Raw genomic sequence first — 27,893 nt, forward strand, 5'->3', positions numbered from 1 at the left:
TCAGGGCTGGATGGTGGCACCAGCAGGGACTGAGTCTGCTGACAGCCCCGTGTTTGGAGGACTTTTGGCCGTGTGAAGATGTGGAAAGTTATCCTGAATTCACATTTCAAAAAAAAACCAGATCGTTTAAATTGGTTAAACTTTCCTGTGGACTTGGATTTCAGATAGTGTTGCTTTACTATCAGGTACTTCAGATATAATTAATCTGAAAAATAGAGTAAGGACCACTAAGTCAGAATCAAAGCAACTTAATGCAGATGAACCAATTAACTTTAAATCCACACCCCAAAGTTAACTCCAATCGATTTCCCCCTGTGTCCCTGTGCTCTCCAGAGTGGTTCTTCTCTCCCAACCAGAAGCAGCTTTTAAGTAAAGGAATTTGATGGCCTAAAATTGCCTCATCATTCCTTTTTCCTTTGTTGGAAACAGCCTCTCTTCTCTCTGAGGAGCAAACATTGTAACGTTGCAATTAATGCCACCATTGTAATTAAGAGCCGCCTGGAGGTCAGTCTCTGCTCCACTTCTAATTGGAAAATCTCCTGGAAACACCTGGAAGAGCTCTCAGTCTCTACCATCTCAGTGAGAGATTTCCCTGGCAGTCCCAGCACTGCTGCTAAAACAGTCCTTTTATGTTTAAATCAGTCCTTTTAAACCTGTCCTTTTGTTTCATGTTTAAAACAGTCCTTTTATGTTTAAACCACAACTGATAACTTGAACTTTTTGCAAGGAACAGGATTCACTCTTAGCTGAGTGCTGCCTTTCCAGCCTTCTGGCAAAGGAAAACTAGTAGCATATTCTAAAGTAAATTGCATGCAAGCACATGTGTGATGATCTAGAGCTGGAGAATTGGATAGTGCCTCCTCTGTCCTGCTACGAAAAGGTGCTGAAAGGCCTTCTGAAGGAAAACCTACCGGGGGAAATGAAAGGTACCCTGCAAAAAGTTGGTCATGGACTGCAAGTTCAACTGGCCCTACCTGCAGGACTTGCTGTGTTCAGTGAAAACAAGGAAATCAAGGAATCAGGAAAAGGAAAAGGGCTCCCTGCTATATTCTCTCTACCTGTGCTGCCAAAACATCATGAAAGTGCTGCACAATCCTTTATGGGCTGCTTAAAGTACTGGTGTCACCCTGCTGAATTTGCTCATCTGTTATTGAACTTCCTTATAGTTTGATGGGAAAGCCCAGTAAACATAAAAACATTTTCTGGGGGTGGAGGTTATTTCAGTTGTCAGTGGTATGACCCAAAAGCATCACTTTTTTGGGCAATATTCTCTAAGGCTTGAGGGAGAAAAAAGCCATCTAGCCCATGCAGAAGAAAAATAAAATCAGTCACTATAGCAACTGCAGTGAATGTTAACACTAAGTTTAATTCTCCCCTGGTACTGTGCTATGTAAAAATAATATGTGTGTCAGGTCCCTGCCTTTCTGGGTGTTATCCTGGCCACAAACCTGACAGAAGCTCTGCAGGGCAACTCCAGAATTAGTGCTGGCCGTCCCCTCTTGCCCATGGTCAGTAACCCCAAATTTCCTTGGGGTTTAGCTCCCTGCAGCTCCAGCAGATGGTCCTCCTTCTCCTGTAGGACCTGTGCTTGTTCTGCTTCTAATCTGGGACCTGGACCTTTTAAAGCTAAGCTGGCACTTGTATTCCATTCAAGCTGAGGCAGAGGGTGACTGAGAACTGATTTGGAAAACTTTGGGAAATTTTCCTGTTTCTTCCTGGAACGGGGCCAACACAATCGAGCTATAAAAGGAAAGAGTTCTTGAAAGCTTTTTCTCTAAATCAGTGCAAGGGGGTCTGTGCCTCTGGGAGGTGACATCTGGTGTGTGCCAAGGGGCACTGCAAGGCTCCCTCCTCCCTGTGAGTGTGCTGTGATCATCCTTTGGTACTCCTGCCCGGTGCTAGGAAGGGAGAGCTCTAAAGCAAATGAGGCTGCTTGGGACTGTTTAATGTTCATTTCCTTTCTGGCGTCAGTTTGGCTTGACTCTAAACCTAGTTCTTGGATCTGTATCTGAAAATTCTGCAAAGTCTCTCTTGGGATGTCCTAGAGGTTCACTGGGGATTGGGTCTGCATGCAGTGAAATGCCCACGTTCAAAGCCAAATAGCTTTTCCTTACCACAAATAAAAACGGATGCAAAGTACTGCTAGGGGTGAATTTCAGTCATTTGGCTAATTTTTCATATATTGGAAGTGCTGAAAAATAGGTAAGGGAAGGCTTGGCTGCTTGCTGAACACCCCATGATACTGCTGGTTACACAGCAACAGTGCTTTGTTTTAAATAAAAAAATCCAGGTAAATGGTTATGAAATTATCATCTCTTTTAATGACAGCCATTGCAGACAGTAAATCTACCTGCTGAAATGAAATTACAAGCTGCTCATAAATCTCAGAAGGTACAGAGCTGTACTCATTTTAAAAAAATGGAAGCTGTACCTCCTTTTCAAGGAGGAGAATTTTGCTCTTACTTTGGAAGTGTAAATTGAAATCTGGGGGTTTTTTTGTTGTTTTGTTTGTACTGGTATTTGTTTATGGCTTTTTCTGTATGTTTTTCACAAAATTGGTATCACAAAAATCATATAATTCAGCAAATCCCAAAGGAGCTGTTGGGCAGCATGAGTCAAGTGCAGTTGCTGTCTCTTTGGTGCCAAATTTGAGAATTGTGTGAGGGCTGTGGTAGTGAGTTGTTCAGGAGATAAGGCTGGTGAGGTACCATGGGAAGATATTTTTATTTACAGCCACAACATCCTGCATGTTTCCAAGTAGGGCAGTTACAAGCTGTTCTCAGGTGATGTTTGCAGCAGGTTACAGGGTTAATGGAACAGAAACCAACAATTTGTATTGAAAACAGATATTTGTATCACAAACCATGAGCTATTTAACACCTCAAAGACCTCCACCAAGGCCAGATTTGGATGCTTTAAGACAGAACAGATCCTTGCATACACAAAAACCACCAGTCACAGAGCTGCAATATTATTATTAATGAAGAAAATCATATTGGAATTTAACAATCCACCTAGAGACAATATCAAGGGAAAAAGATGAACTGAAAATATCCTGGAGTGAAAATAACAAACTACTCTTTAAAATTATGTGCTTGGGAATAAATAATTGATTAGTATTGCTTAGCAGTAAGTGCATCTATTGCTTTGACTTCATCCACTAATACACCCTCAGTAAAAGCCTCAATTCATGGCTTCTGCTTCTGTATTTTAAAACATTTGGTGTTATTTAGGTTATTAGTAGGGATAGAAAAAGAAATAGGTTGTGAAATAATGTTGTGACTACAAGGGAGCTTTAGTTAATATTGCAAAGGAAAAAATAAGCCCACATCCCTGGAAGAGAAAGACAGCTTTGATCATCTGAAAAATCAAAATATCCTTTTGGACCAGGTACACTGGTAATGATATTCACAAAGTGTTCACTCACCCAACCCCCTGTGTTGGCTAATACATGGTAATTAAAGCACTCTGGTACAAGTTTTTGACAGCTGTGCTGGCAGGGCTGTGGATTTGCTTCTGTGTGAAACTCCTCTGAAAGAAGGCATTTCCATGTAGTTCGGGATTTGAAAAGTAATACTCCACAGAATGGTGTTATTTCACATTTTCCTTCCAATTTGGGATGAAAATATTGTCAAAATATTGAAATTGTGCTCAGAGTTAATGAGGGAGAAGGTTGTTCCCTGTTTTTTTGTTTATAATTCTTCCTCCAGCTGCACTTCTGAGGCTTCCCAATACTTTTCTGTTTGTAGGAGACAGCACCTGTCCCTTCCTTCCCAAAGATGGTCCAGGAGGAAGATCCCACAGAAGGTCTCCACCCGGTTTTCCTGATGGGGTCATGGGGACTGTTCTGGGTGAATCCTCTCTGTCCCAGTGCTGCAGGGTCTCCCTGATGCACCTCACTGCTCACAGCCTTCCTTGGCTGCCTGGCCCCTTCTGCTCCACACATGCCCTCATAGCCACGCTTGTAGAAAGGGCTGGAATCACTCCTGTTTTTTTCCTAATGCTCACAAAGTGGCAGATTTCCAGGGACAAGGGCTTTACCCAGCTCAGTCCTGTGCCTTCAGAGCTGCTTCCTCACTGAGTGTTGGCAGGAAGTTAGCTTTAGGTGCCGTTACTTTGTAAGCTGCTAATTAAAAAGAAAAGTCCCTAAAACACTTATTTTCTTAAGCTTCAGCTGCAATTTCTAAAGTTTTAAACATAACCAATACACGGACTTGAAATTTTAGTAGAGCTTTAGTTTGTAACTACATAGTTCTTCATAATCCATTCAGGTTTGTGCTGAAAAGCAATGTGAGACTTTTTGGAGGAGCATAATCCAAAGGAGGGACAGAGTGACCATCTGGAAGCTGATCATTCCCTCCTGGAGAGCCTGCTTGCCTCCTCTCTTCACAGGCAGGATGTTTCTTGGGGCAGTCCTACAGCACCACACTCTGCATCTCTGTTTTGGGGTGGCTGGGCTTGGCTGGGCTTTGGCAGAAGCTCTTCAGGACCTGGATTTTGTTGTCCCTTTTTTAACCTGGGCACGGAACCCATGGGGGATTTGTTGCATCCCAGGAGTGCCACAAAGCACCTGTAAAACTGTCACACAAAGAGAACAGCAAGTCAGCAGGAATTTAATTCATCTCGGGTTTTATAAGGCAGACTTGATCTCATCATACCTGTATTAATTAAGTTCCTGGGATAGCTCTGGAACAACATGGGTGTGATAATATTTAGTATTGGAGGTTGAAATGTTTTGTAGAAAATAAATATTTCACTGTGCCAAGAGACCTTGACCTCAGCACAAGTAGTACAGAGGGGAGAGAGCCATGAACAAAATTTTGGGCCAGGTTACAGGTGTCCTGTGTTCTTATTGATTGCAAATGTGACTGACTTTGTGGCAATGCAGAGAACAGCAGGGACTAAATGCTCTCCAGCCTGCCTTCAGGTCTGTAGGGTCCTGTCACCTGACTGAGCTGATGAGAAGCCTGCTGTGGCACAGAGATTTTGGGGAGCTGACAGTCACTCATGCTGGCCTGCAGTCAGGTTATGGACACATCCCATTGCTAAAAATGTGGTATGGATTGAACTAATTGAATTATCAGTGAAACTGGTGCTGGCTGGTCTGATTTGTGTTCGGCCAGGGAAAAGATGAGAACTTGCTTTAAGCTCTCAGAAGGGCTTGGCTCAATATCCATCACTGGAGTGACTTTCTCAGTTGGATGGCAAAACTATCTGTGTGTCTGAGGGCAGAGGGAATGTGCTAAGCATGAAGGCAAGGAAGCTGCCTGTAGCTGAAAAAATAGGTATTTTAGGTGGTGTGGATTGTGTGCATGGCCTCCCTAAAACTGTAGGGTCAAACGCTGATGAGTGATCTCTCTACACTCAAGAGTCCAAAACAACAAAAATCTTTGTACAGCACAGCTGCCACCAACAAGCTCTGACAACTCTTGTTATCAAGAGCCCAAAGAAAAATGATGCTGGTTTTTTATCAGCAGCCTTGCTGTGGAAAAGGCTTTTTAAAAAGTTTTACACATTTTTTTCATCAGCTGAGGTTCCTTTTTTTCAGTGAGAAGCTGCATTTTCTCTGATTAAAAGCTTACCTTGTAATAATCATATATTTTTTCATCAGCCTCTCACCACTGAGCATTGAAATATTAAGCAGCTTCAAAACTTGTGGGGAGTATTGTCTATTTTCTAGTTTTTGCTTTGCCCCCTCCTCTCAGGTCAAGCTTCTGTGGCTCTTCCCAGGTACATTTCTGCAGCTGTTTAATCCCCAGCAAATTAGTGTTACAGCTTGAGAGTCTCTTCAATCTGTTTAACCTTCACCTAGTCCCTGCCTGGAGACATTTCCTCCGTGTAAATGTTATTTTATCTGGCCTGTTCTCAGATTTTATCCAGCCTGATTAGACACTTCTGAGCATTTGCCAAAGTGTGTGTGTGTGTTTGTGTGTGTGTGTGCAGGGGGGAGTCTGGACATAGAATTGTTTTAGAAATAGCACAGACTTAGAGGGCAATGCCAGCTGTGTGAGCTGTCAAGGCATTTCCTATGGATTTCCACAGCCTCAGGAATGCTGTTGGTGTTAAATGTGGTTTTCTGGATGACCAACACCTCCGGCTTTCACCTGCCTGGCACTAGTGGGTGGCTGCAGCATCTTCTGGTCTGAGGTTGTTCCCTGAGTGCAGAGAATCCCAGACCACTGACTTCTTACTCTGCACCGAGTATGGAACCCTGAGCACCGTTTGCTGCTGAAATACTAACAGAGCAATGGAAACCAAGTGGAATTTCAAAAAAAAATCCCAAACCAAAACACCACAAAAAACCCTCAACAAACAAAATGAAGCATGTATGGAGCACTAGTAGTAAAAGATTTTGGTGAACTTCAGGAGTCTGACATGGATAAACCCAGTTTAATTTGTGTCTAGCTGCTATTTGTGTCAGCAAGCTATTTAGTAAAAAAGATTAATTTAGAATAGTCTGTAGAACACTCTTGTGCACAATCTGTGTTGTTTTGGAGTGCTCTTTCCAGCCCATGCACACATGATCAGGCTGTGATTTCGGAATTGCCTCTCAGGATTTAAGCAGGGCTGGATGTTTGAGGTGAGCCAGAGTTACCCTTTGTGTGTTGGTGTGCTTGGGGCTTTTCCTCTGGCAGGGGATGGGAACAGCTCTCCAATGTTCCAGGCAGTTTCATGAGAGAGTTTATTCAAAAGTTTATAGTAAAGGAGAAGGGAAAGAAGGTCAGGGAATTCTGCAGAGAAGGAACTGCACCCCCTGAGCTGTTTGTGGCAGTGAGCGGAGCTGATGGATGCTCTGGAGATGATGGATGGTGTCATGGAAACTTCCACTCCCAGGGAATTTCTCATGTCCCAGTAAAAACACCCACAGCTAATTTAAGCCAGACTTTTACCATCTTTTACCATCATCATTTGTTCTCAAGACGGACTGAGCAATTTATTGTCTGTGCTTCCTAGCAGCTCCCAAAAATCATTTCGAGTGGAGGATTTTGCTGGACTCAGAGAAACAAATGATCCACCTGCTATAATCTGAGCAGTGCAAAGATCAATGGAATGCGCCTGAGCACACAGGCTGATGGAGTTGGACCTGGCTGGGGGGTTGGAAGAGCTCTGATGCTCTCTGTTTTCTTCTGTAGATCTCTGCTCATCTTCACTTTTATTCTCTGTCCCTGTGCAAGGGGCTTGCCCAGCTCCTGCCTGTTGTGTGCTGTCCCCTGCTCCAGCTCCTCTGGCAGCGCTTTCAGGCTGATCCTCACTGCTCACGGCTCCCACCAGCTCTTAGGAGGGGAGAGCAGTTCCAAAGAGTGACTGAGGGATTGGAGGGAGGTTAAAAGAGTAAATCAGGGAGGGGACAGCTGGTGTTGTGAAGAGGAGGAGTTACTGTGGGCAATGTGCTGTGCTGGGGCTCAGCGTGGGGCGGCAAGAGCTCACATCCTCACAGGACTGCTCGTATCTGAGTCACCTCAGACAATTCCTGGTGCTTTCACTCTTGCCAGAGCACAGATTTCTTCTCTTTTTGTCAAATTCTGCAATGGAAAGGAAGGACCTGTCATTTGCTATGTGCACATGTGGGGAATTGGTCAACCAACTTCCAAAAGGGCAGATTTTTCCAATTAGTTTGTTCCTCGGAGCCCTGTTTCAGAGCTTCCCTCTCAAGGATTTGAGTGCTGTCACTGATGCTCTCTCTGTCTCCCCTTGGCATGTTTTCACTCCTTGCATACACTGAATCCAAATGAATGAAGGAGACCATTTCACTGACCTGTTTGTTCAGAAATATGTAGATGATGGGGTTGTAGACAGTGCTGCTCTTGGCAAGGATGGCTGGGATGATGCTGGCTGCAGGGGTGATGAGCCCAGGCTGCCCAAAGGTGGCAATGAGTGCCACAGCTGCATAGGGCAGCCAGCAGAGGAGGAAGCTCACCACCATCACCACCACCATGACCAGGACGCGCTGCTCCCGGCTCCGGGCTGGCCCCCTGTGGATGCTGCTCACCTGGGTGGGACAGAGGCACAGGTAAGGCAGCAGCACTGCTTGTGCTGGGGACAGTGATGGGGATGAGTGCCTGGGAGCTCCTGGGGTGGCTGCACTCAGGGCAGGGCTGGCAGTGTCACCTGAACTGTTCTGGCTGGAAGGAGCTGCCCCGTGGGCAGGGTTGGTGTGGTGTGTACTCAGTGTGTCCCTGACAGTGATGCCTTTTTGGGACTCCCTAAAAACAGAGGTCAAGCAGAATTAAGGCAATAAAAAGCAGTTGCATTTATTGAAGGGCCTTCAGGTACCTTCATGTGCCTTCATTTAGGGCAGGTGAAGCCCACGCAGGGACTACACCCAGAAATGAACAACGACCCATGGGTTTTCACACTTTTATACATTTGGTCCATTTGCACATTGGGGGTTAATATTCCAATTACAGCTTCAGGTAATGAAGTCATTTACCCCAAATTTGTTCCCCCCAACTCACTTTTGTTTACATTTCTCAGGTCCTGAGGCAGTGAGGTGTCCTTGATCGCCAGGCCTGGAGAGGAATTGTTGTGTCTGACCAAAATGGGAAAGCAGCAGCTCACACTGCATATGGAGTTTAGAGTTATACACTAAAGAATTGCAGGATTACAAATACATGGAAAACATAAAAGCTAAAATCCTAAGCCATGGGCTGGACTAACAAAAGTGCTCTTCATCTACAGCAGCCTCCTCCAGCTTGCTGCAAACCCTAGCTTTTAACAGGACTCTCCTGGGCAGGAGACAAGGGGGAGGAATGTGCCCTGGTGTGACAGCAGCTCCCGGTGCTCCCAGAACCGCTGCCTGAGCCCTGCCAGGAGAAATCCCCAGCAAGGATGGAATGCCCTGTATCCCCAGGGCACAGGGACAATGGATAACAAACAGGGGGCTGAGAGAACTTCCTTCCCTGAATCCATGGCAAAAGACAGCGCTTGAATTCAGGTGATTTACAACAGGCTCCTCCTCTGAACTCCGGGCCCACTGTACTTGCACATAAATCATGCTGCACATGAACACTGCTGGCCTGTGCCTCACCCTCGTTTCCTAGCTCGCAGTGCGTTTTGAAAACCAGACCTTTCAGAGACTGCTGTGTAATGCCTGCCCTGGGAAGTGCTGCAGTAAGCACAAGGAACTAATTATTACAAGCAGTTTTGTGGGGAATCTGTTGGGATGTATTTGAGTGTTGGAAGTCACCTTGAGACTAATTAAAAAAACCTAACCAAAGCTGTTCAAAAAATAGAACATATCTATAATTGCCTGCCAAGGGAACTCAAATACCAAGTACTTTATTAATATCTTGTTAATGTGCAAATGAAATCTTTTATGACACTTGTCTGTGATTTAAAAGGGAAAAAAAGTGATATTTGCCACTAGGCAAATAAAGCTGTTAATCAAAATATTTCCATTAGTGAGAAGTGAATATTTCACTCAGAGCCACCCACAGGCATCAGTAGCTCAGATTTATTCACATACATCTCAGACAGAAAGCTCACATTTATCTTCTTAGATTGTATCTCATGGAGCTGGTAAGAATTTTGTACTGCACATTCCCTGTGTGTGGATTGAGAGCTTGCCATGCCTTGGTATAAAACTTCACTCAGACTGTGTAATGAAGGCCAAACAGCTGGATTGGGGTGGAAGCAAGGATGGAGACAAGAGAGGGGCTGCATTTTGCATCGTGTGTGCTCGTGGTTTTTGAGGCTCCTGATGAGAGGCACTGAAAGGCATCAGCACCAGCTGCCAGGGCTCTGTATCCCCACAGAAATCCTGGTTCCTTTGTGCCTTCCTGAGACCCTCCTGTCCTCTCCCCATGCCAGGAGACATCTGGGATGGGTGGTGGGCAATGGGTTGTATGTGGAGCACCTCAAGAAGACCAAAATCTCCTCTTGCTTCTATGGATTTCTATCAATTTCAGAAAAAGGAAACCAAACAACCACTTCCTTCAGGAAAGGTCAGAGAGGACAAATGTTTAACTGATGTCTTCTAGATGGAATTCAGGCTGGTGTGAGGCTGGGCATGGGAGCAGAGCTCTGGAGGGATTTCCCACTGAATAACCTTGAGCAGGGCTGGGGGCACAGGGAGCTGTGTAATGCTGGCTCTCCACATCTCTGCAAATCCTGCTGCAGGCTGGCACGGAGCTGCACAGGGAGGAGCAGCTGCTTTTGGCCACTGGCTTCACCTTAAAGCCAGTGGGGACTTCTGCTGCTGCATGTTCCACCTGGGCAATGCTCCCTTCTCAGGTAAACTCTACCAGGTATCACTCTCTTGACTTTTGAAGTGTTCTATCTTTTCCTAAAAAAAAAAAAATAATAATAAAATAAAATAAAAAGATAAAAGCTTGCAGTTTTCAGACTGCTGATGCCAGGGAATGGCTTCATGGATAAGCAAGGAAAGGTTTCAATTTCCTTGCCAGCAGCAGGAAATCATTATTTTCATCCTATGAGGAAAGTGTGTTTGAATATCCTCCCACTTCTGTAACTCTCCTTGAAGCATTTTTGCTTTCAACTACAAGGCTTCCCTGGTCAGTCAAAGAAACCTGAGATATTCATATTTGGCACACATGCAGAAAACTTCTGCAAAACTAAATCAAAGCCAGCAACCTTGAAACGTTGCTGCAGCCATCAGCAGATGGTGACTTGGCTGTACCTTGTAACTGTGGGCTGTGCCTGGCATCAGATCCCCCTCTGGAGGTGGACAAAGCAAAGAGCTGCATGAAAATGATGCTGAAGAATGGTGCTGTGGCCTCTAAGTTTAATTTTGCTGTCATAACTTCCAGGAAAGTGAAGAGCACAAGCCTGGCCCACGCTTGCCTCTGGTTGCTGGCCCATGGAGATTGGAAAGTCAGTTCAGGCTGTTCCTGGCTCAGGGTTGACAGCAGCAATGCCACAGCAGGATTTTAGCCCTGACCTGCTGTACACTGTCCTTTGCTTTTGCTTTGATCAAAAATCTAAACTTCAATCTGCTGTGCAAGAAATTTGTTTTAAAAATCTCACTATTTCTGTAACTTTTGGTATAGAAAACAGCCATGAAAAATGTGCTTTTATAGCCTTTGTATTTTCTTCACTGTTTCTTCTGAAATGAAGTTTTCAGTTTCCTAAAATTTATTTTGCCTCTGTATCATGCCTTCTATATGTAGAATGTCTGACCCAACGTACTGAGTTAGCAGGACTGGGGAGCTGGAAGCCTTAGCCCCATCTTGCTCTTCCATTATTTTCTTCTCCTGCTTCCCATGGGTGTTGAATTTTTACTGGCTAAGTTTCATCGTGCTTTCTCCTGCAGGGAAGCACTTCAAGGTGGTGATTCAACCTGCAGAAGTGATTAATTTGGCTTTTTTTTTAATATTTCACTGACCATAATGGGGATTGTACACAACCAACTTCCCAGTGTAGCAGCAGAAATGCTCACAAATGGTGTTTGTGTGGTGAGGCACAGGATGTCACAGACAGAAGGACATGAGTGACTAATGCAACAAACAATAAGGATAGGTTTAAATAGAGGTCACTGTGGACACAGCAAATCCCTGGCTGATATTGCTGATACTGTGCAGAAAGAACAGAGTCATCACCTCACTAGGAAAGTAAAACGTGTTTTCAGCACTGGGTATGGAAAGGGCTCAGTCACATCCAGGCCTGGAGAGCACAGCTGAGCTACCTGGGAGGTTCAGCCCTGTGAAGAACCGACTCTCCAGGGTTTTCTGAGAACCCCAGCTCAGTGACTCTGATTTCTCTTGTCTTTTTGTGAAACCACCATGCTGTTTAGAGCCTGGAGAATTGACAGCAACACTCATGGCACTAAGAGGATGGTCCCTGAGAAATGCTGGAATAAGGGAGATAAAGGGAAAAATAACTCAACCAGAGTGTGCATGTGCTGGCCTGAACATGCCAGCTGAGCTCTGTGAGCAAAGCAGAGACAAGAGGGGCAGCACAGGCACTCCTGGGCTGTGGCAGCAGCTGAGCACCTTCAGGCATCACTGGCCTGTTCATCAGAAGGAGCCCAAGAGCTGTGAAATCAGATATACTCCGTTATGCCCTGCCCTGGAGAATTCATGGCTGGGGTTGTTTGAATATGCACTGAGGAAGCAGACTATAACCTAATGAAGATGCAATTAAACTGCATTGCCTGTGCACTGAATGAATTTGATTTACTCTGAAGAGGATGTGAGAATTCCTGGTGGTTCCTGTCCATCAGCATATGCCCTGCTTCTAAGAATTGATAAATGTAGGGAGCTAAATTGGATGCTTCAGGGGAAACCCTTTGAGGTTGGGGTTAGATGGCCTTTAAGGCCCCTTCAAACCCAACACAACCCATTCTATGATTCTGTGATTATTGAGAATTTCCTTGAAGTTCTGAAACAGAACAGTGGGCAGTCATTCAGTGCTGGTTTAACAGTATTTCATTATTTGTCCTAATACTAATTAAAATTAAAAAAAAAAAGTTTTGCTTGGAGAGGAAATAAATGGCTGACACTCCCATAGAGAAATGTTGCAAAAACAAGTTAGATTTTATTTTAGCTGAAGTTCTTTTTTCTATTGCCCCTAACATTCAAACATTTGAATTATGCTTAAAAGCCTCTAAGTACAATCATAAAAGCTAGAAACTAGTTACCTGCATTCACAGTGAAGTGCTGCTTTTCTTAAAAGTCCCATCCATTCAATGCCTTGCCATGAAAATGAGAGTGGGGAAAGCAAGCTCTGTTCCACGTTTTAATTCTTGTCTGTGAGAGGAGAGCTCTGTTCCTGACAGACCTGGGACCTCACAAATCAGTGAGGGAACAGATCTGAGCCCAGCAGATCAGTCTGCAGGACAGCACAGGGACAGATGGGGGAGAGCAAAGCTGGAGACTCAAAATGACATGAGGCAAAAAGCAGCCTCACTGCTGGATTGACACTTGGAAACTTCTGCCTCCCAGATTCCCAGTATGCTGCTTACCTGCACCACATGTGGAAAATTGACATATCATGAGGCTTAGCTTTATCACTGATCACAAAACCCTGAATTCCTTTGTCTGAGTGAAAAACAAGCCTTTTGTAGTAGCCTTTGTGCAACACCAACTAAGCCCTGTCCCTACTGGTTGGGGCCCAGGTCTTTCCTATATGAAAGAGGACACTTAGAAGCCCCTCTGATATATATATATATATGTATATTTTAATTTTTTTTCTGTATGCTTTGGGGGAAATGGGGGAATATGAGGTGGAAGTGATGTTTTGTAAAAGATGTGAAATGAAAAGGGCATATGAGTCCTCTGAAAGTCACAGAAAACGTAGGACCTTTTTTCTGCAGGCCAGCAGAACTTCCTGCTCTGAAACTGGGGGCTCTGCCAGCCCCAGCTGCACACCCAGCAAAGCTGAGCTGGAGGGGAAGAGTGGAGAGGGAAACTGATTTTAAATACTGGGTATTAGTTTCAAGGGCAAACCCCACAATTATTCTCAAGGCTGGGAATCTTTCCCCAGGATTTCCAGGACAGAAGCAAGCCTGTCTGTGGGCTGTGAAGAGTCTTGCACCTTCCTTCCACAACCACAGCATTCTTGATTCTTGGTTTCTTGCCTGGGACTAAGTGCGTTTTTATGGATAATGGAACACCTTATACATGGGTAGGAAAAAACATCTGTAAGAAATTGCTTTTGCCTCCAGCTTCTGAATAATTTCAAGCAGAATTCCCTCCTTCTTTTGCAGAAGGTGTTGGGCTGAGGGAGCTGAGTCCCAGTTTGGCTTCCCTCAGGAGGTGCTCTGAGGTTTCTGGGGTGCCCTGCACTGCCCCGTGCCCATTCCTTGGCCAAGCAGAGATTTAAGAGCAGATGTCTTGTGACCTGCACAGCTGAGAGATTCCCCCTTCTCTTCTGAGTGCATGTGAAAAGGCAGAGAAGTCCTCAGCCACATCAATACATGTCTATCACCCAAGCTTGACAACAGTCCACATAAATTACTGATTTTTCTAGTCAAACATTTCCTTTCCCCCTGCCTTTATCCCATGCTGTTTTACCTTTTTCTCCCTCAGCTATTGACACACAGTTTGGGTTGCTCTGAGCATCTCCTTGATTTTGAAATGCTGTGGAGACCTCACCTCACTTGGCTGTGCTAGAGAAAGGGAACCAGATGACAAATGTGACCACTCATGATGTACAAAACGTGCTCCAGATCCCACTGATGCTAATGCCTCAGCTTCAAACCTAAACACAGGGTAGCTTTGTGTACCTTAATGAGTTGGGTTTGCACCAAAATATCCCAAGTTTGCCTGCTCCTACAAAGAGGACACCCACTAGTTTGGTGGATCCAAACAAAACTTCTGCCCCTCAGGCTGCCCAGCACTAAGAGCTGGGTGAAGATTTGCCTCTGCAAATCATCTTTTCTTTTCCTGTAAATGAAGGCTGTGGAGAAAACCTCCTGCAGTTAGTGAATTTACAAGGATGGTACAGTGGAAATTTGGCCAGGAGCACTTAAAGGTGGCTATAAGCAAAGGAAGGTGGTCTCAGGCTGGCAGGGGATCACACAGCCCATGCAGGGAGCATCAGCTACTGATGGCTCTCTGGCAGCTGCTGTTTCCAGCATTAACACAGACCTCTGCCAAAGCTTATGCAGGGAGAAGGGAGAGAGGAGAAATCCATTTCCATCTGCCGTGCTGATGTCTTCACCTCTGCTGTACTGGTGTCTTCACCTCTGCAGCAGTAATTTTTCTCATTTCTGAGAGGGCGTGGAAGGTGCTAGAGGAGTCAGTGAGTGCCTTGTGGTGCGCAAGGGAGGAACTCTGTGGTGCAGATATCCTTTGAAGTGCTCACAGCATCGCCTCACACCCACCTCTGTCCTCTCAAGGGTGAACCACATGATTTAAGATCACAAATTTGAATCTCAATTCAGTCCCTCACTTGCTATTACAAACATAGAGGGCTGTAAGGAGAGGCCTTGTGATCACTAAAGGGGTTAATTGTTTATTTCAAAAGCCAGAATATTAAAATAATTCATCATGGTCATTGTTTGGAGCACCAAGTGTGGGCACGATGCAGCACTGCTGGGGGGTGCTGGGTTTGAAGTTTGGCTGGGTGTTGGGGGTTGGTTCATTCCCTTTTCCCTCTGTGGAATTTTCCCCATTGTCATGCTAAGATACCTGTTGACTGGGCCCTGGTGACAAGGGGGAGGGGAGAGAGGAGGGAAACCCCGCGAGATTCAAACAGCCAGAAGAGGAAGCAGAAGGCTGGGCCTCGGCCCATTTCCCCCGTAGAGTTTGGACGAGAAGGACGATCGCCACCTCAGCCCCATCCCTGCATCCCAGCACCAGGAATCATCCTCACTGCTGTCAGACCCTGCCCTGCTGCCTCTCACTGTAACCTGCCACCATCCAGCACTCTGCTGAGCACCTGGACCCACACTGTGAGCGGAGAGCTCTCTCTCCATCTCTCTCTCCCCCTGGGACAGCTCTGCCATCACCCCCAGCCCTCCTGCAGCTCTGCGGGACCTGCCCGCCCCCAGCACCGGGAACTGCAGCTCAGGGAAAAGGTGCCTGCAGCCAGAAAGGGACTGGGACTGAGTTACTGTTCTGTTTGTGGGTAATTCCATAGCTGTTGTTGTTCTTGTTTGTCTTGTTAGATATACTAGTAAAGAACTGTTATTCCTATCCCCAGATCTTTGCCTGTGAGCTCCCTTAATTTCAGAATCATAATAATCTGTAGGAAGGAAGGATCATTTCCTCAGCAAACACCTGTCTTTCAAACCAGGACACTGGGTTCAAATTCTTCTCAGTCCCTGAGTCCTCTGTAACACAGCCAGGCTGCTTCCAGCCTCGGGGGCTTCCTGAGCAGGGATGTCCTTTGGAGCTCTGAATCTGCACAGCCCATCTGACAGTGAGGGTGGCTATTAGAACATCTCAGCCCCACTGGTGCTCACACTGCTTTGGTTCCCCTCCTTTTGCACCTTGCACTGATTCTTCAGTCAGCAACGACTTTAGTTCTCACTGACAGTGAGGGTGTTCTCAGGAGTTACCTGTGGTACACAGCAGAGTGCCAGGGAGGAGTGGGGGTGTTCTCAGGAGTTACCTGTGGTACACAGCAGAGTGCCAGGGAGGAGTGGGGGTGTTCTCAGGAGTTACCTGTGGTACACAGCAGAGTGCCAGGGAGGAGTGGGGGTGTTCTCAGGAGTTACCTGTGGTACACAGCAGAGTGCCAGGGAGGAGTGGGGGTGTTCTCAGGAGTTACCTGTGGTACACAGCAGAGTGCCAGGGAGGAGTGGAGGTGTTCTCAGGAGTCACCTGTGGTACACAGCAGAGTGCCAGGGAGGAGTGGGGGTGTTCTCAGGAGTCACCTGTGGTACACAGCAGAGTGCCAGGGAGGAGTGGAGGTGTTCTCAGGAGTCACCTGTGGTACACAGCAGAGTGCCAGGGAGGAGTGGGGGTGTTCTCAGGAGTTACCTGTGGTACACAGCAGAGTGCCAGGAAGAGCCAGGGAGGGAGGGCAGTGGAGCTCAGCCTCAGGGGCATGGCTGCTCCCTGCTGTCCTAAGGGACAGAGCTCTGCAAGGCTCTACTTCCCTTGCTGCCTGTGAGGACACTTCCGAGGTTTGGAAGTACCTGTGGAGAAATATTTGCGCTACAGGAAAAAAAAAAATTATAAATCACAGCTGCTTTGTTTTCAACTAGAAAAATCCTTAATGTGTTCATCAGGTTGGTGACTGCTGTTGGACAAATAATGCTGTGGCACACCCAGCACGAGGTGCCTCCCCTCCAGCTCTCTAGAGAAGCTGAGGATAGGCAGTGCCCCTTTTTAGGCAAATCCCCCAGGGAATCACAGGATCCCAAAGGGAGGAAGTGTTGCCCGTTGTTCCAGAGCCAGCACCTGGGCTCTGGCCTTCCTGGCACACGTGCTTTGTATTCACATGATGCCTTAGGATTTTAGCTTTTCTATTTTTTCATATATTTGTAATCCTACAGTTCTTTAGTGTAGAACTCTAAACTCCATACGCAGTGTGAGCTGCTGCTTTCCCATTCTGGTCAGACACAACAATTCCTCTCCAGGCCTGGCAATCAAGGACACCTCACTGCCTCAGGACCTGAGAAATGTAAACAAAAGTGAGTTGGGGAAACAAACTTGGGGTAAATGACTTCATTACCTGAAGCTGTAATTGGAAAATTAACCCTAATAAGCAAATGGACCAAACTTATAAAAATATGAAAACCTGTGACCCATTGTCCATTTTGAGTGTAGCCCCTGAGGGGCTTCATCTGCCTTAAATGTACCTGAAGGCTCTTCAATAAATGTAACTTCTTTATATTCTCTTAGTTCTGTCTGGCCTGTGTTTTTAGGCAGTCCCAAAAAGGCATCACATGTAGGTATCAGATCTTCCACTGCCCAGAGAAGAAAGAAAAACCTTCCTGCAGCTCTGAGGAGAAGAGCCTGCAGCAGAGACCAAGGAACCAGGAGCAGCTTGAATGATGAACCACACTGAGCATCTGGAATGGGCAGAGCTCCTGCTGCTGTCTGAGTGGGGAAATACAGAAACATCCCCTGCATTTTCACTGGGACTGAACTCAACTGAAGCCAAGAAAGCCAATTCCTTGGTTATCCCTCTTTGATCACTGATCTGCATGGTTTCTGCAGCTCTTCTGGGCTCAGCTGTCCCAAGACTGATTTTCCCCTCTCTGGTGTCTGAGGTGTTCCAGTGCTGAAGCTGTCATGATTGCTACCTTTGGGAATGTGTCTGTCTCACATGCCCAGTTCTGCCTCAGTTTATGGTGGCTATTCATACTGTCCAGATTAATGCTGAAGGACCAGTGTAATCACCCTTTCCCCTTCCTGCCAGTGCAAGGGAATTGCTGGAAAACAGAGCTGTTCTCCCCCAGTTTCTCCTGCCCATGCTGTACAAAGTTATTACCCCAGCATTAGAAACAACTGGACTTGCTAATTGACATAATAAAATTAACATGTAACACCTCAAATATCTCCTTGCTGCACTTTTTTCTTTTTCATAACACTTGAGGGACCAAGGGACCAGAAGGCTGGTTGAAACCATGTCAAGCTGTTGGTTTTTCCTGCCTTGTCTGTGATTACTGCTTGAGGTAGATTTACCCTGATATGACTCAACACAGGAGTCTGTGCAGGGCAGGAGTCTGTGCAGAAAAGCAGAATATTGAGCCTTGATCTGCTTGGATGAACACTGGACAATAATCTGAAGGCAGGACCTCAGATTTATTTGTCAAGGAGATAATAGAGTAAGTTGTCTGTGAATTAAAGGTGGATAAAAATCCAACCACACTGTAATGCAGTGACAGAAAAGCTGGAATCGATTATATTTGCATTGTAACAAGTTATGAGAGGATTCAGCCAAGCTTGTCAATGACTCTAACTAATGACTTTCTAACCCCTGTGTTCACAAAATGATTTATCTGTTTCCAGCAAGCATTTACAAGGTTGCATGTGCTGACTACTGCTGCTCCAAAACCTGATAGTCTCCTGCAGGATTCATGAATTTTGCCTGTGTGCTGCTTTCAGTGAGCTGACTATTTCCAGCTGGAATCTGGGATGCAGATCATGTTTGCCCAGGTGGTTTTCCCAGGCAGGCCTTTACTGGGCACCTTTACACACCACACCTGGGGCTGTGCAAAGTGCTGAAACACAGGAAGGGCCAGGGAGATTCTTCATTCTTCAGGACATCCCCAAGCCTGGGGTGAACCCAAAGCTGGCCAACAAGTACTGGTACCAGAAGGAATTCTAAACTACTATTTCTTGGCAGCCCATTGATTGTTTGCTTTGCCAAAGCTGTCTTTGAGGGTCCACCTGCACAGTTTCTGCTGGCTGGAGGGGTTTTGAGAAGTTCTGGACACAACCAAGCTCTTCAAACCAACCTTGAAAGGCTTCGGAGGAGGATGAGTCCAGCCTCCCTGCACAGCCCAGCTGCACATCCCAGAGGGTTTGCCCTGCTGCAAGCAGCACTGAACAAGTTGCCCTGACAGCCTCTGCCCCTCTGTGGCTGCCAGGCCCTCCAGGGGCAGGGGCTCTGCAGAGGAAGAGGCAGATTTGCTGTTCTGCTTCTCACAGCTTGCTCAGACTGGCTGCCTCCCACAGTCTCTGCTTCACTCCTGTCGTTTCCAAACTTTCATAAATTCTGTCATCCTCCCAACGTGATCTGAGCTGAGGGATTACATGCTGTGGCATGGAGCACGGATGCTGTGAACTCCTCTGGAGCTGCACACTCAGCTGTAGGGGCAGTACCACGCTCTCCAGGCTCTGCTAACAAAACCAAGGCCATCCCAAAGCATCCCTGCTCTCTGCAGCAAACCCCAGCTGGCAGATTTCTGCCTTTCAAGAATGGGACTGGACATGGGGGGCACAGCTCCTGCCATCCCCTGGGGCACCGTGGTGAAGCCAAGGAAGCAGAGAGGAACCCCCAGACCCAGCTGTCTGCCAGAGCACACCTGCACCATGCTCTTGCTTCCCTAGGAAAGCAGCAGCCTTCTTTTTGCTTCTGCCTGGGCCCTGCAAAGTCCTGCACAGCAGAGCTGTGAAACCTGTATCAAAGCAGAAAGGCTTCTCAGAAATTAGATAATTAAGACTAAAGCTCTGTGTGATTGGAAACCTAGATAGCCCTGATTTTCTAATGGCTGTTTACATAATTCAGATTTACTTTTGACAGTGTGTTGTAATACATCCCAGCTCCTGTGGTATTCATTTTAAATGGCTCAGAGCAAACCCTTCCCTCAGGCCATTCCCTGCCAGCCTCAAACAAAACATGGGAGGAAAAACAGATCTGCTCTTAGTGGTGAAAATTTTCTTCAAGTTTAAGGAAACTGTGACCTTGAAACAATACAGTGGGAATGGGAGCCTGGACTGATTTCCAAGAGTTGAAGCATCCCTGCATATCTCCCGTGCTGACAATCAAGTCAGAAATCAGAACATGAAAATACAAATGTCAAGCGAAAGGAAACAATTTTCCATGCCTGGCTGAAACCAAGAACCCTGATCTCCCAGTATGGTTTTACTCCTGTAAGTGGTGCAGATAATCTCAGTTACAGGCAGATACTCTTGGCAGGAGCTGAAAGCACCATTAAAGGCTTACAGAGTGTTGCCTATAATTCAGGATCCACTAAAAGGACAAACGTCTGCTGTTCAATTCCTTAAATATTAAGCTAGCATGTGAAGTTTTTTTTGTCCATCTTTTTTTCTTTCTCTCTTTCACACACCAAGGATTTTGCTGCTTCTGCACCTTGCTGCCCTGGGGGATCCTGGGCAGCAGCACAAGCAGCTGGGAGCAGCCTGGGTCAGGAAGGGGCCAGGCACTGAGGATGGGAGGCAGGAGAGATGCTCTGAGGCTTCTGCCCCTGCACCTGCCCTACCTCCTGGCTTCCCAAATGAGCCAGGTACATCCACAGGACCATCCAGCTCTGACTTTACCTCTTCACGGAAAATTCCCCTTCCTGAAAGGATAATTTACATCCAGACAGAAGAATTTTCATATTATTTTCCTGTATTTTGGGGTTTCTGCAGGACCAGAGAGCACAGGAAAGACAGCTCCTGACCTTTAGAGTTGTCACCCATCTGAGAGGGAGGGTAACAGCCCCTGCCAACACTGTCCCTCTTCCATGCCACTGTGGTCCCTGTGGATCAGTTCACTGAAGAGATCCCATTGCTCACTGCATTCACAGAGGGCTCTGCTAAAGCTTCTGAGCTGTGCTGCTGCCTGAGCTGCTGCTATAGCTCACCCTGGTTAATGTCCACAGCTGTCCTGAAGACAGATAACTCTCCTGAGCCCAAATGTAACGTTTTATGTGATGGCTGCATCAGTGGGAAGAGTATTTAATGTGAAAACTTGCACCCTTGAGTGCTGCTGCACAGGTCAGCTCCAGCAGAAATAAAAGTTCTGTTGGCACTGGAGAGGGCAGAGCCAGGAGAGCTTGTCCAAGCTGTGGGAATCACTCTGACACATCACACAGCACAACCTTTGACAGCAAAGCAGGTTTGCGTGCTGTTTCTTACCCTTGGAGGAACTTTGGAGAGGAAGGACCTGCTCCAGCCCCAGCTGCTGTGAATACTTTGCAACAAACAGCACCTCTAAAACAGTATTTTTAGCTTTAAAAGATGGAAAAACACTGAAGCCCTAAGAAATCCAGCCCTTGCCTGCACTCGGGTGCATGGTGGTGCAGGACAAGCAGGTGTTCCCAGCAGAGGGTGACCAGGGAGGCCTGAGCTGGCTTTTGTGGAGAATGAAAGTTGTTTGTAACAAGACAATGAGGTGTGTGTATGGGGGGAGTGGTGTATGAGGATTAATTTAAAAATCTCCACTGATCTAATCTGCTTTTGCCCAAAGTCCCCAAGCAATAATAAGCTTAAATTAAATGTTTACATCTGCAAATATGGCTCACAGAGTGATCTTTATCTAATTCCCACTTTTCATTCAGGTGCTTGCTGCATGAGGTGAGCCCAAGCCTGGTCTGGTAACACTGATGGAGCTGGAGTTCAGCCTGGGGTGAACTCCCAGGGTGCAGGGACCAGTGTGGAGGTGTTTAGGGTGTGAATGACCTCTCTGTGCTGAGAGAGTCCTTGCCTGTCCACAGACCAGTCCCCAAGGAGGGGCTGCCATGCTCACCAGTCTCTCCCAGCATCTCCGTGCCACGAGCAGCCAGTGCTGGTCCAGCACTCCCTGGGACTCATGGCTGAAGGCAGACATTCTTCACAAAGGAGGAGAAACCTCTGCACTGGCATTTCCAGATGCCTGACAGTGCTGCCCTGATGGTGTTTGGCACCAAAGGTTCCACTGGGGTAGCAATATTTACAGGTAACATTCCTTACCTTGGCAAAAAAAAAAAGCTCATGGTCATTTATGGACTGGCTTTGCTTTGTGTCCAGGGTTATCTGCTTTGGGTCTGTCTTACAGTTTGCATTTGTTAAGTCACATCTTCCTGCTTTGCCTGATCCCACCAGCAGCTTGCTTATATGTGACTATTTTCTTGGCAGCCTTTTTTTGTAGGGTTCATTTTTCTGCTTTCAGAAGAGAAGCACTGATCTTCAGAAATCACAGCTAGCACACTCTCTACTGACCGTGCAGCTGCTGTACCTGCTGATAATGCTCAACTCTCCATGGCATGCCTGCAGATTTAAATGCTAGAACCAATCTCATCAAGGTAGGTAAATCTTTCCTAGTTTTAATTAGGTATCTAAAGTGCTCTAGCCAACTTCCCTCATCTGTGATGCTGTCATAGGAACCTCTGATGCCTTAGGATTTTAGCTTTTATATTTTTCAAGTCCTGTACTGCTTCAGGGTATAACTCTAAAACTCCATAACCTGTCAGCTACTGTTCTCCCATTATATTCAGACAAAACAATCTCTCTAGGTCTGAAACTCAAGGACACCTCACTGTCTCAGGCCCCAAAAAGTATAAACAAAAGTGAGTTGGGGGAGAGCAAACTGAGGGTAAATTACTTCATTACCTGAAGCTGTCATTGGACAATTAACTCCTGCTATGTAAATAAACCAAACTTGTATCTGTCTGAAAAACTCGTGACCATTGTCCATTTTGGGTGCAGCCTCTGAGGCTTCTGACTGCCCAAGGTGTATCTGTTGAAGGCCTTTAATAAATGCCCACTTTATTCTCTTAACCTTGTCCAGCCTCTGCTCTAGGGAGCCACCCCAAGGCATCACCAGCAGCTGTACACACCTGAGTATGACGTTTAAAGCCCTGGTAGATTGGAGCCTGTCCCCAGGACAGTCACAGGAGAGGCAGTTTCTAAGGGTGGCAGACATCTGAGAGCAGAGGAGTCCTAAAGGTGGAAAATTATAATCGTGGGCTTCTGCCTGGTTTGGGGTCACAGACAAATGGCAGATGAGGAATCAACTCACCTGTCTGACAGCACAGAGCAGCTTCCCATAGGAATAGACAATGATGGCAAAAGGGATTACAAGGCAAAAGATGAAAAGACAGATGATGTAGGATGCGTTGTTGGCATCCTTGGAATGCCAGTTCACAGAGCAGGTTATCCCTGGTCCTTCTGGTCCATAGCTGCTCCAGCCAAAAAGTGGGGGAATGGTCCAGAGCAAGGAGTATGTCCAGGACAGGATGATGCCTGCCCATGTTTTCCTGTAGTTGGTGGTGTCAGGCTCTGCTGTTCTTGTCATGGTGCAGTAACGCTCGTACGAAAGCACAGCCAGGGAGATGAGAGAGATGATGCCTGCATCAAACCAGAAACTTCTATCAGCAAAAAATGAATGAATGAAGGCTTTTCTCCATCTCGCAAAGAAAAAAAAAAAATAAAAAAAAAATCAAGCTATGGATGGGACTGATGGCACTGTTTTTGCAAACAAGGTGGGCAAGGACTGGGACTGGAGGTGTCCCTCTAAGAGTGAGAGGTGCTGAGAGCCTGACTCCACTCACCAAAAGCTAGGGATGTTGAAACGTGTGTCCAGCCAAAGCCAGCCAGTTATAAATGCTGGTCAATAATTAAGCACATCTGTCTGAATGGATATGTGTGGGTGTGTGTGTGTGTGTGACCTACAGCAAAATCCTGGCTTCTCCACCAGATTTGGCTCTTGTTGCACCTGTAAAACTCAAGATTAATATCCCGATTTTCCCAAAGTGTAGAGCTGATCGGTTGCTCCTCTGCCACCTCTGAAGTGAAGCCTTCTGAACCCTTCTTGGGGAAGTGCAGCCCCACAGGTTTTTCAGATAGATTCTGTGCTCTGCATAATGAAGGGCTGTAGATTAAACCCATGTCCCGAAGCCCCCCGTGCCAGCAAGTGCCCCCCTCAGGGGACAGGCAGCAAAGAGCCTTTGCAGAGACAGCTATGGGTCTCCTGCAATTGGGGTGCTGTCAGCAGACACCAAAGGGACAATAAAACCACCAGCAGCAAATCAAAGGCTTCTTTTGCATGCAGAAATGCTGATATAAGAGTTTGCAATTTCCCTCCACACATGGCATTTCCCTTCCAGACTGCATTGTGGCAGGTGCAAGGGGATATTGCTGGATGCTGACACACTCTTGCTAAACTTTCCTTGCCAAGTAAAGGTTTTGCATGCACAAATTTGGCTTGTTACCCTGCATGTCTCTTTCATGAGGGAAAGAGATGGCAACAAACATCCAAACTGCAGCCGCTCAAGGTATCTCTTTAGAGTGTGCATAAGCAGTGTCAGTGCCTCCCAAGGGGCTGTGTGAAGCCTGGATGCCAGGCTAAGCTGTGTTCCTGGGGTTGTTCATGTCTGTACTGATGGGCAGAGGGATGCTCTGCTGGCAAAGCCTCGCTCCGTGTGAATGCTGACTGGGGAAGAGCCCCACGGACGTGTGTCTGCAGTGGTACAGCAGGCTGGGAGACATTGTCAGCAGCGGGAAGCTTGTAGTAGACGACTGTAGTTATGTGTAACATGATGTACATTGTAGCTGCTGTCCCACAGCCCCCTCACCAGCTCTGCTCTCTGCCCCGGGGCTCTCCCTCCGTGTGCCGGGCTGGCAGGCGAGGACAGGCCTGGGAAAGGCAGAGGAACACAGGGCTGCTCTTTCCTGACAGCCTGTCCTGCCCAGTGCTGCCCATTGCCGCAGTGGGATCAGGGCTCGGGGCTGGAAGCCACCAGACTTCCGAGAGATCGCGGCTGTGCGGGCTCAGAGCTGCTGAGCTGAGGCACTCAGGGACGGGGTTTGTTCCTGGGACTGGCAGTGCTGCGATAGGAACTGAACTCCATGAGATTAAAGGTCCTTTCTAACCTAAACGACGCTGATTCTCTGCTCCGTTTTCATCCTTTAAACTTTGCAGAGCTCTTCGGCGGCCGCTGGAAACACGCTGTGGAGCGTGAATGAGGAGTCACACTTAACGCTGCCTGGGGGCTTCTGGGCTTTTCCCAGCAAAACAACCACCGGAGCTGGGAGATTTTCACCGCAGCCCTGTGCTCCTGGCGTGCGGGGTGTCCCCTCCCCACGCACAGCCCGAGCTCCACCGCTCCTGCCCCGGACACGCACCCAGCGCAGCGGCGGCTGTGGGGATGTACTGGGGATGTACTGGGGATGCGCTGGGGCTGTGGGGCAGCCCGTGCCCTGTCCCATCCCCTCCCGGAGCTGCCGGGGCTGTCCCGTTCTCTCCCCCGGGGCTGTCCCGTCCCGTTCTCTCCCCCGGGGCTGTCCCGTCCCGTCCCCTGCCAGGGTCACAGCCGTGCTCTGCGCTCCGCGGGTGCAGCCCCGCACACCCCGTGTTCCCTCCCGTCCCGGGCGGTCCCACTCACCGCAGAGGGCGGTGGCGAAGCCGTGCCAGGCGCAGGCGGCCCCCGGAGCGGCGCCGGTCCCCGCGGCCAGCCCGAGCGGGGTGCCCAGGGCGCATCCCAGCAGGTCGCTGAGCGCGATGTTGAGCAGCAGGAGGTTGATGGGGGAGCGCAGCGCCGGGAAGCGCCAGAAGAGCAGCAGCACCAGCAGGTTGCTGCAGAAGCCCAGGCTGCCCAGGGCGCCCAGGCACACGGCGGCCGCCAGCCTCCCCGCGGGGCTCAGGCACCGCTCCGCCTCGTCCCGGCCGTGCCCGCAGGCGGCAGCGGCGCCGGGTGCCCGCATTCCCGCACTGCTCCGGGGGAGCAGCGGGAACGGGGGGGGGGGAAGCAGCGGGAACGGGGGGGGGGAAGCAGCGGGAACGGGGGGGGGGAAGCAGCGGGAACGGGGGGGGGGAAGCAGCGGGAACGGGGGGGGGGAAGCAGCGGGAACGGGGGGGGGGAAGCAGCGGGAAAGGGGGGGGGGTAGCAGCGGGAAAGGGGGGGGGGTAGCAGCGGGATCAGCGGGAACGGGGGGGGGGAAGCAGCGGGAACGGGGGGAACGGGGGGGGGGAAGCAGCGGGAACGGGGGGAACGGGGGGGGGAAAGCAGCGGGAACGGGGGGGGGAAAGCAGCGGGAACGGGGGGGGGGAAGCAGCGGGAACGGGGGGGGGGAAGCAGCGGGAACGGGGGGGGGGGAAGCAGCGGGAACGGGGGGGGGGGGAAGCAGCGGGAACGGGGGGGGGGGAAGCAGCGGGAACGGGGGGGGGGGAAGCAGCGGGAACGGGGGGGGGGGAAGCAGCGGGAACGGGGGGGGGGGAAGCAGCGGGAACGGGGGGGGGGAAGCAGCGGGAACGGGGGGGGGGAAGCAGCGGGATCAGCGGGATCAGCGGCACGGGCTCCGCTCCCCCCGCCCGGGCAGGGGAGCGGCAGCGCCAAGCCCGGCACCTCCCGCTGGGTCCTGGGGACCTGGGGACAGCTCGCAGTGCAGCCGAGGGTATCGGTAAATCCAGGCCGGGACCGGGCGCTGGCTGTGTGCCGGCACCGCCCGGGTGGTGTGTGAGTCCCGGCTCGGCCGGCAGAGCTTTCACCGGGAAGCTGTGAAGAGCACGGGCTGACCCAGGCGGTCCTAGAGTGCAGGAAAGGTGAAACCTGAGCTGCCGACCAGCTGCAGAGTAAAGTATTCCTTATCAGCTGAAGTTCCTTAAAATCTAAGTTCCTGTCATATCCCACCCTTCAGTAAGGACAGCACTCAGACATTTTAATGTTTTGATGCGCTGACCTAGAGAGAAAAAAAACCACCCCCACTGTTCTACTCACAAGGGAATTTTCCTCTGTGTTTTGCATCTAAAAATTGAATTTGTCCAATCTCCTGCAGCTTGGTCGCTATGAGCAATTAGTACTGAAAAGCAGAGCATGAAACCTGATGCCCTCCCTCTTTCTGTTCTCTTTTTATCAGTTGTTTATTACGGGGAGTTGTTTATATACAGTTCAGAGTACTTCTGCTTGTAATTACCTTCAAGGTTTTGTTTTGTTTTGTTTCTTTAAACAAACAAACAAACAAATCCCTGCACTTTGGGGAAGCTGGCTGCTTCTCGCCTTCCCTCTGGGCTGCTCAGGGGATGGTGGGTTAGGGATGGGCAGGGTCCAGCACGATGCTGTTATTTATCAGCATTTCCGAAGACCACGAACGCAACTGGACAGGTAGCACAAGAGGTCAGTCACCTGAAAATCTACTTTTAGATAAAAAAATAAGGATGGGAAGCAGACCCTTCACCGTTTGTTGCCCTCCTCTGGACATGCCCTTCAGTGTTGTTCATGGAGTGAGGGGCCCAGAACTGGACACAGGATTTAGTGATGAGCCCAGAACTGAACACAGGGTTTGAGGTGTAGGTAGTTTTTAATGCAGCAAAGAATGTGCCTGTCCTAGCTGTGGGCTGCCAGTTTTTCCAGGAGATTGCTATAGGGTGTTTCAGAACATTTACCGAAAAAATGTGTCAAAAAGTCGTTTTGATAGTGCAAAATGGGTTTGATCTCACTGTTTCATTTCACCTGGAAAATCATATCACATACTCTTTGTTGTGGCAAAAAGACTCGCCAACTCATTTGCAGGAAAGTTGCTACAGAGCAGCACGTGTGTCTCCTTGATCATCTGGGAGCTTGGCTGGAATTGCACAGCTGCTGGTGAAACTGTTTTTCCCTCTGAATAAAGGATAGGAATTACCTGAACCCAGGTGAGGAATATGAAGCGTTTTAGTTGCGTTTCCCTCAATTTTAGCAACGGCCACCAGATGGCACAGAGCCGCTCCGAGGAGCATGGGAATCGGATCCCTGGGGAAAAGGGTTTTCCAAGTTGGCTGGAGCAATGGGCTGACTGAGTGCTTGGAATAACAGGATGCTCATGAGACGCAGCCCCAAGCCGGGCTGGGAAAATCCCCTTCCAGGCTGGGAGCTGCCTACTGCCCTGTAAATCCCTTGTCCTAATGTGGAAATCCCACCAGCCACAGCCACCAGTGCCAATGAAGCCAAGGGTGTTGTGGCAGATTATTTTTTCTCTCTTACTAATGATAAGAGAAGTAATACTCCACCTACAGGACTAATTACAGCCAGAGAAATTGTGGTAATGAAAAGAACTCCCTTTGCCAGCATTCAAAAAGTTAGTTTACATGAACTAAGAGGCTTATGTGAATAATGATTATTATTTTTATAT

General features: G+C 48.2%; 1 protein-coding gene across 1 annotated transcript; it reads right to left on the reverse strand.

The window, feature by feature from the left end:
- On the reverse strand, positions 1–25,490 carry LOC134047548 (pinopsin-like). Its single transcript, XM_062498794.1, has 5 exons — positions 25,172–25,490; positions 22,807–23,135; positions 7,757–7,990; positions 4,525–4,578; positions 1–93 (listed from the first exon to the last, which is right to left on the reverse strand). The coding sequence occupies exons 1-5, from the start codon at positions 25,488–25,490 to the stop codon at positions 1–3; spliced, it is 1,029 nt and encodes a 342-aa protein (XP_062354778.1).
- Positions 25,491–27,893: the final 2,403 nt, after the last annotated feature.

The sequence above is a fragment of the Cinclus cinclus genome, chromosome 10 (genome assembly GCF_963662255.1).
Source record: "Cinclus cinclus chromosome 10, bCinCin1.1, whole genome shotgun sequence".
NCBI lineage: Eukaryota > Metazoa > Chordata > Aves > Passeriformes > Cinclidae > Cinclus > Cinclus cinclus.